The sequence below is a fragment of the Saccopteryx leptura genome, chromosome 13, assembly GCF_036850995.1.
Source record: "Saccopteryx leptura isolate mSacLep1 chromosome 13, mSacLep1_pri_phased_curated, whole genome shotgun sequence".
NCBI classification, from domain to species: Eukaryota; Metazoa; Chordata; class Mammalia; order Chiroptera; family Emballonuridae; genus Saccopteryx; species Saccopteryx leptura.
This window is the reverse complement of record NC_089515.1, coordinates 53,042,909-53,056,972: the sequence shown is the minus strand read 5'-3', so window position 1 is coordinate 53,056,972 and position 14,064 is coordinate 53,042,909. Positions and strand designations below refer to the sequence as shown.

The 14,064-nt window shown below is 47.6% G+C and overlaps 1 protein-coding gene across 3 annotated transcripts in view; it reads left to right on the top strand.

Annotated features, from left to right (window-relative positions):
* Window positions 1-14,064, top strand: part of TTC23 (tetratricopeptide repeat domain 23) — a 66,296-nt gene that overhangs the window by 15,346 nt on the left and 36,886 nt on the right. For all 3 annotated transcript variants that reach the window (XM_066355729.1, XM_066355727.1, XM_066355728.1), the window contains exon 6: window positions 7,740-7,917. In XM_066355729.1, the coding sequence (XP_066211826.1) occupies window positions 7,740-7,917 (178 nt within the window). The remainder of the gene's footprint in view (window positions 1-7,739; window positions 7,918-14,064) is intronic.

Here is a 14,064-nt window from a genome sequence, read left to right as displayed (position 1 = left end):
ACGTTATTAAAAAGAATTCAGAGACTTGTTGTACTTTAAAAGTGTTGGTCTTACATAAAATGCACATATTTACTTGTATTTAGTGTTAAACATATTGTATGGCTCTCACGGAATTACATTTTAAAATATGTGGCGTACATGGCTCTCTCAGCCAAAAGGTTCCTGACCCCTGACTTAGTGTATAAATCACCCTTTAATCCAAAGGCTATTCACATGAAATGTGTATTAGTTTGCAGATATATGAGATTTTTCAGGGTGTTTGGGTGTCATTGATTTCTAATTTTATTGTGTTAAAGACAGAGACATATTTGTATGGTGTGGTCTCAGAAACTTACTGATAGTTCCTTTGTGACCTAATCCACAGTTAATTTTCCTGAAGGTTCCAAGTGAGCTACAAAAGAAATTGTGTTCTTTAGTTGTCATGTGTAAGGTTGCAGTCAGTCTCTCTTAGGGTGACCTTTTGAATTCTGTTTTTCAGATTTACATTTTTGTTTATCTTTTTTTTTTTTTTTTCTTTTTTTTTTTTTTTTTTTTTCATTTTTCTGAAGCTGGAAACAGGGAGAGACAGTCAGACAGACTCCCGCATGCGCCCGACCGGGATCCACCCGGCACGCCCACCATGGGGCGGCGCTCTGCCCACCAGGGGGCGATGCTCTGCCCATCCTGGGCGTCGCCATATTGCGACCAGAGCCACTCTAGCGCCTGGGGCAGAGGCCGAGGAGCCATCCCCAGCGCCCGGGCCATCTTTGCTCCAATGGAGCCTCGGCTGCGGGAGGGGAAGAGAGAGACAGAGAGGAAAGCGCGGCGGAGGGGTGGAGAAGCAAATGGGCGCTTCTCCTGTGTGCCCTGGCCGGGAATCGAACCTGGGTCCTCCGCACGCTAGGCCGACGCTCTACCGCTGAGCCAACCGGCCAGGGCTACATTTTTGTTTATCTTTTGCCAATCTGTTTAGTACTTTTGAAGATAAGTGTGCGTACACATTGGCGCGCAATTACTGGTCTGTCTAGAGCTGTCCAGGGTTCTGCCGATCATTGTTTTATGTAGTCTGACATGGTCTCTTGGTGGGGAGGTTAACATAGCGGCATACCTTCTTAATCTATTATTTTATCGGTCAGGGTATATTGTCCTTTGTTCCCTATATCTATCTCTATTTTGCCTAGTTTTAAAATTAATACTCTAGCTCTCTTCGGTATAAATTTTCTGACAATTTTTTCCATCCCTCAATTTTCAGTCTTCATTTTTTTTTGTTTTAATTACTGATATATTTGAGTTTAAATTGCCTTTTTCCTTCAAGTTTTATGTTCTTTTCTTTCTTTCTTCCCTTCTTTTTTAGTATCGTCAAATATTTTTACCATTCCATTTTTCTATCTATTAACTGGTCACTTAAACATTATTTGATTTTTCTTCTAGTGATTACTATAGAATTTATCAGTTACATCCCTGACTTATTAGACTCCAATGTAAATCAGCCCCTTCCTGAACAATGCAAAGACCTCTCTTTGTCCCCTTCTGCTTGGTACATATTTTTCTGTACTTAAATCACCATATATTTCATGGTACGGAGGGAAGAAGACGTTCGTAATACAAGTAACTGACAAAGGGCGCATACCTAGAATCTATAAAGAACTCCTAGAAGTCAATAAAACAAAGAGACAACTGAATAGAAATTTGGGCAAGGGATTCTTTACAAAAGAAATGGTTACCCACGTAGCTAATAAGTTCATTAAATTGTGTTCCATCTCATCTATCACCAGAGAAGTGAAATTGAAAACAGTAAGATACTACATTTCCACTAGAATGGCTCAAGTTTTCAGAAGGCTGATTACAGCAAGTGTTGGCAATGATGTCAGGCACTCCCACGCTTTCTCTTACGTTGTTTAGGATACATTTTGTATAACTACTTTAGAAAACTGGCTTTGTCTACTATACTTCAGAATTTGCATAGCCCATAACCCAGCAGTAAACACGCACCCAACAGAAACGCCTGCACGTTCACCGACAGACAGAGCAGAGACTGTCCGAGGGTGCGCTGCTTGTAGCTGAGAACCGCAAGCAACCCAAATGTCTGTCAGAAGCAGAACAGACAAAAATCGTGATACGTTCATGCAAAGAAAATGATCACTGTGCTTCTGTGCTTAACAGAATGGATGACTCTCACAAACGTAATGTTTGTGAACGAAGCCAGACCCCCCCCCCCCCCAAAGTAGTCATACGGTGTGATTCCACTCATATAATGGGAGGGGGAAGAGAGGCAAGATTGTGAAAGGCTTCTCCCTGCCCAGAAGTAGGTATTTATCTCGCATTTTAAGACAGGAAATATAGAAATCAGAAGTCCAAGATCTGATATTTGTTGCCATCTGTTGGGTTGTGACTCATGTTATTTGTGCTTCATGTTGAACAATGTTGCTACAAAACAGAGGAGGTTGTCTTCCTCTGCCAGAATCCCACACCGCCTCTACGAGGGCTTCCGGAACCAGCAGTACCAAACCTTGCCAGCAGATGGCGAGCTTTGTCTGCATCTGTGCCGAGTACCTAAAATCAAGTTCGTGTTCTCAACTGTCCTCCAGTTAGTTGCCTTGTGTTTAGCGGGGTTCCTTTAAATGTTGCTACTTTCCCCCCCATCCTGCATCTTCACCTTGTTTCGCTCACTGGAACTTGCATGTTTCAACTGATGGTTTTCATTCAAACTCCCTTGGCTTGGTTTCCTCACTGAGGTGTGATAACTGTGCCTGGCGGCACGGATCTGCTTGAGAAAGGAATGCGGCTTTGCATCTGGGTGTTTCTGTAGCTACATTCAGCATCACAAGGCCTTTTCTTTGGCCGGGTCCTAGACGTGGGAGGCGGGGGTAACTTCTCAGGCAGCTCCCACGGGATTTGTGTTTCTCTTAAAAGGGTATCTCCAAGGTACATCCTCACCCTCCATCAGTGTCGCCTTTTATGGAGCCATTCGAGCCAGGCCGGCTCCGCCCTCCACAGGCCGACAGAGGAGTGTGTGCGGCAGGGTGACTCATGCTCCCTGCCTTCCTCCCCTTCCCGCGGCCCGAAGCCTCGTCCCTTCCACCTGTCCGCCTCTACTCCCGCACGGCCTCATCAGCAATTATCTATCCACTTAGGACAGTGAACCGATTGAACCGAATCACATGTTCCCTAGTCCCGCAGTCGTTTTCAATACAATCAAAAGAGTCGTGCGCGCACGCGCACACACACACACAATCATTAGAATGACCATTCTTTGTGGCACGATTGTGCTGACCCATTGAGATGACTGCTCTAAAACACGTGACCTGTCCGGGTTTTCTCTGATGGCCAGTGTCATCTCTGAAGCCTCCACAGTGTGTCCCGAGAGCACGTTACCTGTGCTGAGGCAGCTCAGGTGTGCCTAGCCTGAGTAAACTTTCCTGGGACCATCAACAGGACATTCCCCAGCGCTCACTAAGGAACATGACCTGGTGTAGCAGACAACGTGGGCGTTAGGGTCCCCATGCCCCAGGTTCAAATCAGCGTCCACTCAACCTTCCTGCCCAAGTAGGGACAACAGTCCCTCACAGGATCCCTTAGATCAGTGGTCTCCAACCTTTTTTGGACCATGGACTGGTTTAATGTCAGAAAATATTTTCACGGACTGGCCTTTAGGGTGGGACAGATAACTGTACCACGTGACCGAGACAAGCGTCAAGAGTGAGTCTTAGATGGATGTAACAGGGAATCTGGTCATTTTTTAAAAAATAAAACATCGTTCAGACTTAAATATAAAGAAAACAGAAATAATATAAGTTATTTATTCTTTCTCTGCGGACTGGTACCAAATGGCCTACGGACCAGTACCAGTCAATGGTCTGGGGGTTGGGGCCCACTGCCTTAGATGGTGTAGTGCACCCTCCCCCATTAAAGCGTGTGGGTACCCTATGTGCTAGGCCTTTTTTTTTAAGTAGTTATTATTGGCCTTAAACATTTTAGTTGACATTCTCCGTTCTGTGATTTCATCCCAGAAATGATTTGGATTTTAAAACATGTACTTAGCACACAGGTTAAGATTCTGGCTTCAAAGGCTGCCCCTAGCTTGCTGTATTCCTCGCTGTGTTTTTTTCTCCCTGTGACTTGAGAAGGCTGTTTTTTGTCCTGGCTCTCATGGCCTGCCCACGCTGAAAATCGGATAGTCTTATGTGCTTTTTTTTAAAGGTTAAGTTTGTTTCTTTGTCTTGCTTTCTCATGGTTTACTGTGGTTACGAGAGTTGGAAAGTGATTTTAACACAAGTTTTCCAATGAGAGAAGGAGATGGGGGTGGTTTCTCCCTTGGCCAACACCTCCTGGAAACAGGCAGAAGATAACAGAGGAGAAAAATAAATACAATGGCAAGGGGTCATCATCTGTCTACCTGCCAATCACCTCATTTGGATGGTGGGATTTTAGTTAGTTCCAGCGCTTCCCCCGCAAAGTATTCCCACTGGCTTTTACTGGGGGTTTTTGGAGCTTCAGTCACAGCCTTCACTTGGAGATTCCCACGTCCTCCCTACAGCGATCCGGTCGGTGATCTCCAAATACAATGCTCGCATTCCGGACCCAGCTTTTATTTTCTTAGTTCACACCATCGCCCAGAGGTCCTGGATGTCGAGGCTGGTCCTCTCTGGATGTATTTCTTCAATGAGTCACTTTCCCTGTGTGCAGCTGTCGGGCGGAAAGGCTCCGACACCTGCTCGTGTGTCCCGAGCGCTGCGTCTCCCTTTTCCACTGCTGGGAAGCGCCCCGCCGTCTTCCAGAAGAGGTGTTCCTCCGTCAGCTCCTCCCACAGGACTCTGTGCCTGGAGTGCTCTGTGCCTTTTCAGCCAGGAAGGAGATCATTGGGATTTTCTGGCATTCTTCCTCACCCTATAGCCCTGTGACCGATGCTTTTAACTTACACAGAGTCTGATTTCTTTATTTAAAAAAAATAATTTTTTTTTAATGTGGAAAAGCAGAAAAACCACATGGCCCAGATTATTTCCATATAGTTCATCAGCTTCCTATTTTTTTCCAAGTGAGAGGAGGGGAGATAGAGAGACAGATCCCCGCATGTGCCCCAGCTGGGATTCACCCGGCAACCCGTCTGAGGCCAATGCTCTACCCATCTGGGGCCATGCTCACAAGCGAGCTATTTTTAGCCCCTGAGGCAGAGGCTCCAGGAGCCATCCTCAGCGTCGGGGTCTGTGCACTCAAATCAGTCCAGCCATGGCTGAGGGAGAGGACAGGGTGGGGGGAAGCAGATGGGCGCCTCTCCTGTGTGCCTTGACCGGAAATTGAACCCAGGACACCCGCACACCCGGCTGATGCTCTACCACTGAGCCAACCAGCCAGGACAAGCTTCCTATTTTTTGAACCCCCTAGCTTTACTCTTCCGGAGTATGGCATGTCCGTCTTTTCGCCTTCTGATACAATCCTTTCTGACCCTAGATAGCGCAATACACCATTTCGCTTAAAGGATTATGAATAATAACGATGATGATGATTTTAAACCACCGCCCTAGTTACCAGCTCTTGACTGCCTTCATTGAAGGACTGAGTTGAAAACAAGAGCTATATTTTTGTGGTCTCTCGGTCACTCTGGCACATTCTGTCTCAGACTAGCCCTGGGCAGTTTGGGACTTGTAAGACCTTTTTGTAGTTGGAGTTCTGGGATGGAGGGCCATAAAGAGCAAGGATTGCTATCTCTCATTATGAATTTTGTACATAAAAATTTTCCAGCAAAATAAAAAATATTTCTAATAGCCCTAGCAAATATTTTGGAAAGGATTGTTTTTAAATCTCTGTCATCGCATTTGCTGAAAGAAAGAAGTACATTTTTTATAGGAGAGTCCTGTCTGAAGACACTACAAGAATATTTATTTTCTCACTGCTACCTTTACTTATAATTCTAAAATTAACATTTTTTGATGTAAAAGTAATATAGTTTTTCAGAAGAAAATTTAGAAAGCATAAACAATATGCTACAACGAACATCTTAGAGATAACTTGCAAACATCCTAGCGACTGTTAATGCATTAGTGTAAATATAGATGAGATACAAAATTTTCATGAGAAACAATCAATGAACAACTGAAGTACAGCAACTATGAGTTGTTGCTTCTTATCTCTCTCCCTTCCTGTCTGTCCCTGTCTTTCTCTTTCTCTTTCTCTCTCTGTCTCTCTTGCTAAGCTAAAAAAAAAAAAAGTATAAGATTTTCACATGCATGAGATATTATACAGCAGTGGTTCTCAACCTTTCTAGTGCCGTGACCCCACAATACAGTTCCTCATGTGGCGGTGACCCCAAACCAAAAAATAATTTTGGTGGCTACTTCATAACTATAATTTTGCTACAGTTATGATTCGGAATGTAAATACCTGATATGCATTATGTATTTTCCGATGGCTTTAGGTGACCCCGCCGGGGTCGCGACCCACAGGTTGAGAACCGCTGTTATACAGGGTATTTTTGTAATTTTCCTTTTAGCTGAAGAATATATAGTGGATATACTTCTATATGGATAAATGTGGATCAACATTAATTTTTTTTTTTTTTTTTTTTTTTTTTTTTTCTGAAGCTGGGAACAGGGAGAGACAGTCAGACAGACTCCCGCATGCGCCCGACCGGGATCCACCCGGCACGCCCACCAGGGGGTGATGCTCTGCCCACCAGGGGGCGATGCTCTGCCCATCCTGGGCGTCGCCATGTTGCGACCAGAGCCACTCTAGCGCCTGAGGCAGAGGCCACAGAGCCATCCCCAGCGCCCAGGCCATCTTTGCTCCAATGGAGCCTTGGCTGTGGGAGGGGAAGAGAGAGGCAGAGAGGAAAGCGCGGCGGAGAGGTGGAGAAGCAAATGGGCGCTTCTCCTGTGTGCCCTGGCCGGGAATCGAACCCCGGTCCTCCGCACGCTAGGCCGACGCTCTACCGCTGAGCCAACCAGCCAGGGCGGATCAACATTAATTTTAATGGCTAAGTAGCATTCCACAGTGTAGCTGGATTATATATATAGTACCCTGTTTGAATGATCACCTATCAGTGTATTTTCAATGCTTTGTACGTTTCCGCTATGACGAAGATGCTTAGGTCAACTTTCTTAGATAGATATCTGCTTGTCTTGCCAGAGTCTCTCCTCAGACTAAACCACTAAAGGGTAATTAGCAGAGGGGTATGTGTACCTATGGACTATTTTGATAAAAAAAAAAGTTTATACCCAAATTATTTTCTTCCCAACAGTTCATGAGAGTGCTTCACACCCTCACCAGGACTGGGGTCTTTCTGTAATTTCTCGACAGATCAGTTACCAAGTATCTTGGCATCCTTTATGGTTGCTGCCGTTGTTTTTTTAAGTATTTTATTTTATACTTTTTAAACCGATGCCTACATAGCACTTACTATGCATCAGACACTGTTCTGGTGTTTCTTTGACTATTAACTAATTTAATCCTTATAATGACCCAATGACGCGTGCGCTGTTATTCATTTTAACTTCAGATGGGGCGACGCTTAAGCAGCTGGAAGGTTGTATGTACATCACGTAAGCGGTGGAGCTGGGATGTGAACCATCCCGGTCGTTCCAAAGTTCATCCTCTTGACCACTGTGCCTTTTGGGGGGAAGAAAAACATTTAGAATAATTAATATACAAACAAACCTGGACCACAGAGATCAGGCAGCCAAATCCTCACCACCGGGCCACCTGCATCTTCAGTATTTTCTGTTATAATTATTCTTACAACAGAACAATCCTCTGATATTTTACAGGATGTATCAAGGTCAGAAGAAGTCAAAAGAAGCCCTGCCCCACTACCAGGAGGCCCTGGAGTGTATCGAGCTCAGCAGGGGTGAGAAGAGCCCGGAGTGCGTGCCCATGCTGAGGGAGCTGGCCAGCGCAGAGCAGGCACTGAAGTCCCACGATGCAGCCGTCAGCCACTTCTTACAGGTGAGCCGCCGCCCGGGCCTCCGCGGCTGCTGGGGACCGTGTGCTCTTCATAAACGCGGGTGACGCAGCAGTGCTGAGGGTGCTTGGCTTTGTCATTAGCTCTGGACAGGCAGCATTCGTGCCCTGCGGTAGACAGAGGTGCTGCCAGTCCCTTCGTACAGATGGCCAGGTGGGTGGGTGAGGGACACTGGGCCTCTGTCACCATGGGCTTGTTCCCCGGAGGGCCCGAGCTTCTCTGGAGATGGCTTGTCCCATCCGAGGTGCATGATTGCAGTCTTACTCCCCAAAATTATTATTTTTTTATTCTCTAACGTACGGGGTGGTCCTCGGGTTACGGCAGTCTCAACATATGACGTTTTGAGTTTTTGACTCTTATCCCCATAAAAACTTTTAAAAATTTGAGACGTGAGTGTTCCGGCTTATGCTGTTAGCCTCATACTTATGGATGATGTGGGCGAACTAGTTTGGTTGTGCCTGGTGGAATAAGACACAGTTACACGGGTATGAATGAGGGAGTTGGCGTCCCCCAGTACGCTTACCTACGTACGCCATTTTGGACTGTTAAAAGCGCAAGTGTTCCGTCTGTGTTAGGCTAGGGTGTTTTGACTGACATCAGAATTCAAGTTACATCATTGTCGTTGGAATGGAACTGTATTGTATACCAAGGACCTTCTGTATATGTGTTTAGAGCTAAGATCACCAAACCGAGGAGGGTTCTTGTCTACGACACTCTAAAACCCTTACCTGAAGCCACTTAGTATCACCATCTGTTAGCTGCTGTCCTGCTTTGCCATCCAAAGGTCACTCTGTGAGTGTATCAGTGGGGTACTCAGAGAAACCGAAGGTCACTCTGTGAGTGTGTCAGTCGGGTACTCAGAGAAACCGGAAGGTCACTCTGTGAGTGTGTCAGTCAGGGCACCCAGAGAAACCGGAAGGTCACTCTGTGAGTGTGTCAGTCAGGTGCTCAGAGAAACCGGAAGGTCACTCTGTGAGTGTGTCAGTCAGGTGCTCAGAGAAACTGGAAGGTCACTCTGTGAGTGTGTCAGTTGGGCACTCAGAGAAACCGGAAGGTCACTCTGTGAGTGTGTCAGTTGGGCACTCAGAGAAACGGAAGGTCACTCTGTGAGTGTGTCAGTTGGGCACTCAGAGAAACCGGAAGGTCACTCTGTGAGTGTGTCAGTCAGGTGCTCAGAGAAACCGAAGGTCACTCTGTGAGTGTGTCAGTCAGGGCACTCAGAGAAACCGAAGGTCACTCTGTGAGTGTGTCAGTCGGGTACTCAGAGAAACCGGAAGGTCACTCTGTGAGTGTGTCAGTTGGGGCACTCAGAGAAACGGAAGGTCACTCTGTGAGTGTGTCAGTCGGGGCACTCAGAGAAACCGGAAGGTCACTCTGTGAGTGTGTCAGTCGGGGCACTCAGAGAAACCGGAAGGTCACTCTGTGAGTGTGTCAGTCGGGGCGCTCAGAGAAACCGGAAGGTCACTCTGTGAGTGTGTCAGTTGGGGCACTCAGAGAAACGGAAGGTCACTCTGTGAGTGTGTCAGTTGGGCACTCATAGAAACCGGAAGGTCACTCTGTGAGTGTGTCAGTTGGGCACTCATAGAAACCGAAGGTCACTCTGTGAGTGTGTCAGTCGGGTGCTCAGAGAAACCGGAAGGTCACTCTGTGAGTGTGTCAGTCAGGGCACTCAGAGAAACGGAAGGTCACTCTGTGAATGTGTCAGTCAGGTCCTCAGAGAAACCGGAAGGTCACTCTGTGAGTGTGTCAGTCGGGCACTCAGAGAAACCGGAAGGTCACTCTGTGAGTGTGTCAGTCGGGCACTCAGAGAAACCGGAAGGTCACTCTGTGAGTGTGTCAGTCGGGCGCTCAGAGAAACCGGAAGGTCACTCTGTGAGTGTGTCAGTTGGGCACTCAGAGAAACCGGAAGGTCACTCTGTGAGTGTGTCAGTCGGGGACTCAGAGAAACCGGAAGGTCACTCTGTGAGTGTGTCAGTTGGGGCACTCAGAGAAACCGGAAGGTCACTCTGTGAGTGTGTCAGTCGGGTGCTCAGAGAAACGGAAGGTCACTCTGTGAGTGTGTCAGTTGGGGCCTCAGAGAAACGGAAGGTCACTCTGTGAGTGTGTCAGTTGGGGCCTCAGAGAAACGGAAGGTCACTCTGTGAGTGTGTCAGTCGGGGCACTCAGGGAAACGGAAGGTCACTCTGTGAGTGTGTCAGTTGGGGCACTCAGAGAAACGGAAGGTCACTCTGTGAGTGTGTCAGTTGGGCACTCATAGAAACCGAAGGTCACTCTGTGAGTGTGTCAGTTGGGCACTCAGAGAAACCGGAAGGTCACTCTGTGAGTGTGTCAGTCGGGTGCTCAGAGAAACCGGAAGGTCACTCTGTGAGTGTGTCAGTCGGGTGCTCAGAGAAACCGAAGGTCACTCTGTGAGTGTGTCAGTTGGGCACTCAGAGAAACCGGAAGGTCACTCTGTGAGTGTGTCAGTCGGGGACTCAGAGAAACCGGAAGGTCACTCTGTGAGTGTGTCAGTTGGGGCACTCAGAGAAACCGGAAGGTCACTCTGTGAGTGTGTCAGTCGGGTGCTCAGAGAAACGGAAGGTCACTCTGTGAGTGTGTCAGTTGGGGCCTCAGAGAAACGGAAGGTCACTCTGTGAGTGTGTCAGTTGGGGCCTCAGAGAAACGGAAGGTCACTCTGTGAGTGTGTCAGTCGGGGCACTCAGGGAAACGGAAGGTCACTCTGTGAGTGTGTCAGTTGGGGCACTCAGAGAAACGGAAGGTCACTCTGTGAGTGTGTCAGTTGGGCACTCATAGAAACCGGAGGTCACTCTGTGAGTGTGTCAGTTGGGCACTCATAGAAACCGAAGGTCACTCTGTGAGTGTGTCAGTCGGGTGCTCAGAGAAACCGGAAGGTCACTCTGTGAGTGTGTCAGTTGGGCACTCAGAGAAACGGAAGGTCACTCTGTGAGTGTGTCAGTTGGGTACTCAGAGAAACCGGTTTGGTCCGCGTGCTCGTCAGGCTGGCAAGTCTGAAACCCGTCAGGTGGGCAGGCAGGGGACGGCTCAAGCAAGGTGCTGGTCTGGAGGGGGAATTTCTTCTTCCCTGGGAGACATCAGCTCTTTGCTCTTGAGGGCTCCAGCTGGTGTAATTGAGGGCAGTTTCCTTCGCTTAGAGCCGACCGACTGTAAATGTGAGTCACGTCTACAAAGTACATTCACAGCAACGTCTGGACTCTAGTGTTGGACCTGAACACCTGAGTGGACATTCTTGCCATTTATAGTGGGGCAGCAGGTGGGACTGGGAGACGGAGAGACGGTGAGCTCAGGGTGTGATGGTGAGTGACTCTGAGCTGCCCGCGAGGCAGATGACAGGGAGTGACAGCCAGACAGGTAGACAGTGGGGACTGGGGCTCCGTATACAGGTCGGGAAGTCCTCTGCTTATACACAGTAATTGGATAACCTGGCAAAGGAAATAAGACGAATTTGCAAGAAAACCATAAGAAGTAGAAAGGAAAGAGCTATCTTCACCCTGGCCAGATAGCTCAGTTGATTCGAGTGCTGTCCTCTAGATGCCAAGGTTGTGGGTTCAATCCCCAGTCAGGGCCCCTATGGGAAAAGATTAATGTTTCTCTCTCTCTCTTCCTCCCTCTTATTTCCTCTCTCTCTAAATTCAACACATAAATTTAACAAGAAAGGAAGAGCTATCCTCTATGTCTTTTGATTTCTTCTGCTGTTATGGAGCTATATAGGCATGTATAATTTTTTCTCTTTCATTTTTCTTTCACTGATGACCTTATTGTGGGAAACGCTGGGGACAGTGATGACACCAGAAAGCACACTGTATAGTGAGGCAGCAGATGCAGAAAGTGCGAAGAGGTGGGGAAGGCCCACCAGACGGCACAGGTCTGGGGGGCAGAGAGCTCGGCGTTCGGGGAACTGCAATCTCGGTGAGAAGGATTTCTCTGTATCCAGGTTACAGAGGAATTCACTCGTTTTCCTAACACTCCTCACAGCGGCTCGGGGACTTTGATTGTTGTTTACTCTTGACGTTCCTAAACAGGAGAGCGTTTCAGTCAATACATGCTGACCGTTATTAAAGAGATCGCTTGATGAAGTCAAAATAGCATTTGATTTGAAATCGGAAGGTCCGCGGTGCTGTTCAGAGTCTTCCGTTCAATGGTACAAGTCACTTAACCTCTCAAGGAAAAAAAAAGACTCAATCCACTGGCCACTTCCCAGGCCGACTGAAAGGTTCCAGATGGAAAGTGCTTTGTGAGCCATTAGGCATGCTCCCAACCCAGCTACGTGTATCTATTATTCACTCCCCGTCATTACGAAATGTTCCTCCGAGCCCCCTGTTCCTTGGTAGCTGCACCTGAGATACGGGAAGGTCCACCACGTCCACGGCTCCACGAAGGCACCCCTGCCCTTACGCCGTTTATGAAACCCATGTGGAGGAAGGGGGTTTTATTTCCCGTCTTTTTTTTTTCACTCTGCATTCCTCAGGAGTGAGAGCAACGCTCAGAAAGGATCTTTTCTTCTCTGCAGAGCGCACAAAAGTCATAAAGTATTTGAGGAACGAACCTGTTAAAATGGAGGAAAATAGAGCAAGCCCTGCAGAGCCACCGCGGGTGGTAGGGGGAGGCAGCTGTGCTGAGGACTGATGCAAGAGCCACCGTGGTCCAGTGGTCCCTGGGCAGCTGGGGGGGGAGGGTATGAGAACGCCCTGCAGATGTGGTTGTTTCCGACCTCCTCCTGCAGGTTTTGGCAGAGAACCTGATGCACAAGGAGAAGGACGGGGTTTCCTTTCTGTGTGAGCCACGGCGTGTTGGTGGGGGTGCGTTTTCTAGGGCGTACATTAACACCACCTCAGCTTGTGTGTCTTTGTCACAACTCTGACACTTGAATCTCACTTACCTCTCTCTCTTTTCTGTTTTCCGAGCAGCTTTGTTGCTCAGTTCCCAAATTTAGAGAAGTTTGACTTGCGAAGTAGGATAAAATATACAGTGTGTCCGTAAAGTCATGGTGCACTTTTGACCGGTCACAGGAAAGCAACAAAAGACGATAGAAATGTGAAATCTGCACCAAATAAAAGGAAAACCCTCCCAGTTTCTGTAGGATGATGTGGCAGCATGTGCGCATGCGCAGATGATGACATAACACCATGTAGACAGCAGAGCAGCCCACGGCCATGCCAGTCGAGATGTGGACGGTACAGAGGAAAGTTCAGTATGTTCTGTGGCTCGGTAAATTCGAATCTGTGACCAAAGTGCAACGTGAATATTGGTGCATTTATAACGAAGCGCCACCACATAGGAATAACATTACTTGGTGGGATAAGCAGTTGAAGGAAACTGGCAGTTTGGTGGAGAAACCCCGTTCTGGTAGGCCATCAGTCAGTGACAAGTGTGTAGAGGCTATACGGGATAGCTACCTAAGGAGCCCTAAAAAATCTGTGCGTGAGCCCACATCGAACTGCACTGAACAGGTATGAAACTGGGAGAGTTTTCCTTTATTTGGTGCAGATTTCACATTTCTATCATCTTTTGTTGCTTTCCTGTGACCGGTCAAAAGTGCACCATGACTTTACGGACACACTGTAATTGAATTCTGTCAGTTACTCGACCTAGGTCTTTGAGGTCAGAAAATCCTGATTCAGGGTCCCGATTCGGGTGAGTTATTGACTGTGTCCATGCCTAGGTAACCTCCGATAGGTGCTCACGTGTGGCTCCTGGCAGATTCATACCACTTGGCAAATGGCCGTGTGTCTTACTGGTTGGTGCTAATGGCTGTGTATTTGCTATAACATGCTCATTTTAATTTAATTTTATTTTCTTATTAAGTGGGAGGTGGGGTGGCAGAGACAGACTCCCACATGTGCCCCCCAACAGGGATTCACCCGGCAAGCCTTCTATGGGGCAATGCTCTGCCCATCTGAGGCATTACTCCATTGCTCAGCAACTGAACTACTTTAAGCACCTGAGGTGAGGCCATGGAGCCATCCTCAGTGCCTGGGGCCAACTTGCTCAAACCATTGAAGCCATGGCTGTGGGAGGAGGAGAGAGGGAGAGAGAGAGAGAGAGAGAGAGAGAGAAAGAGAATGAGAGAGAGAGAGAGAGAGAAGAAGGAGGAGTTGAAGAATCAGATGGTT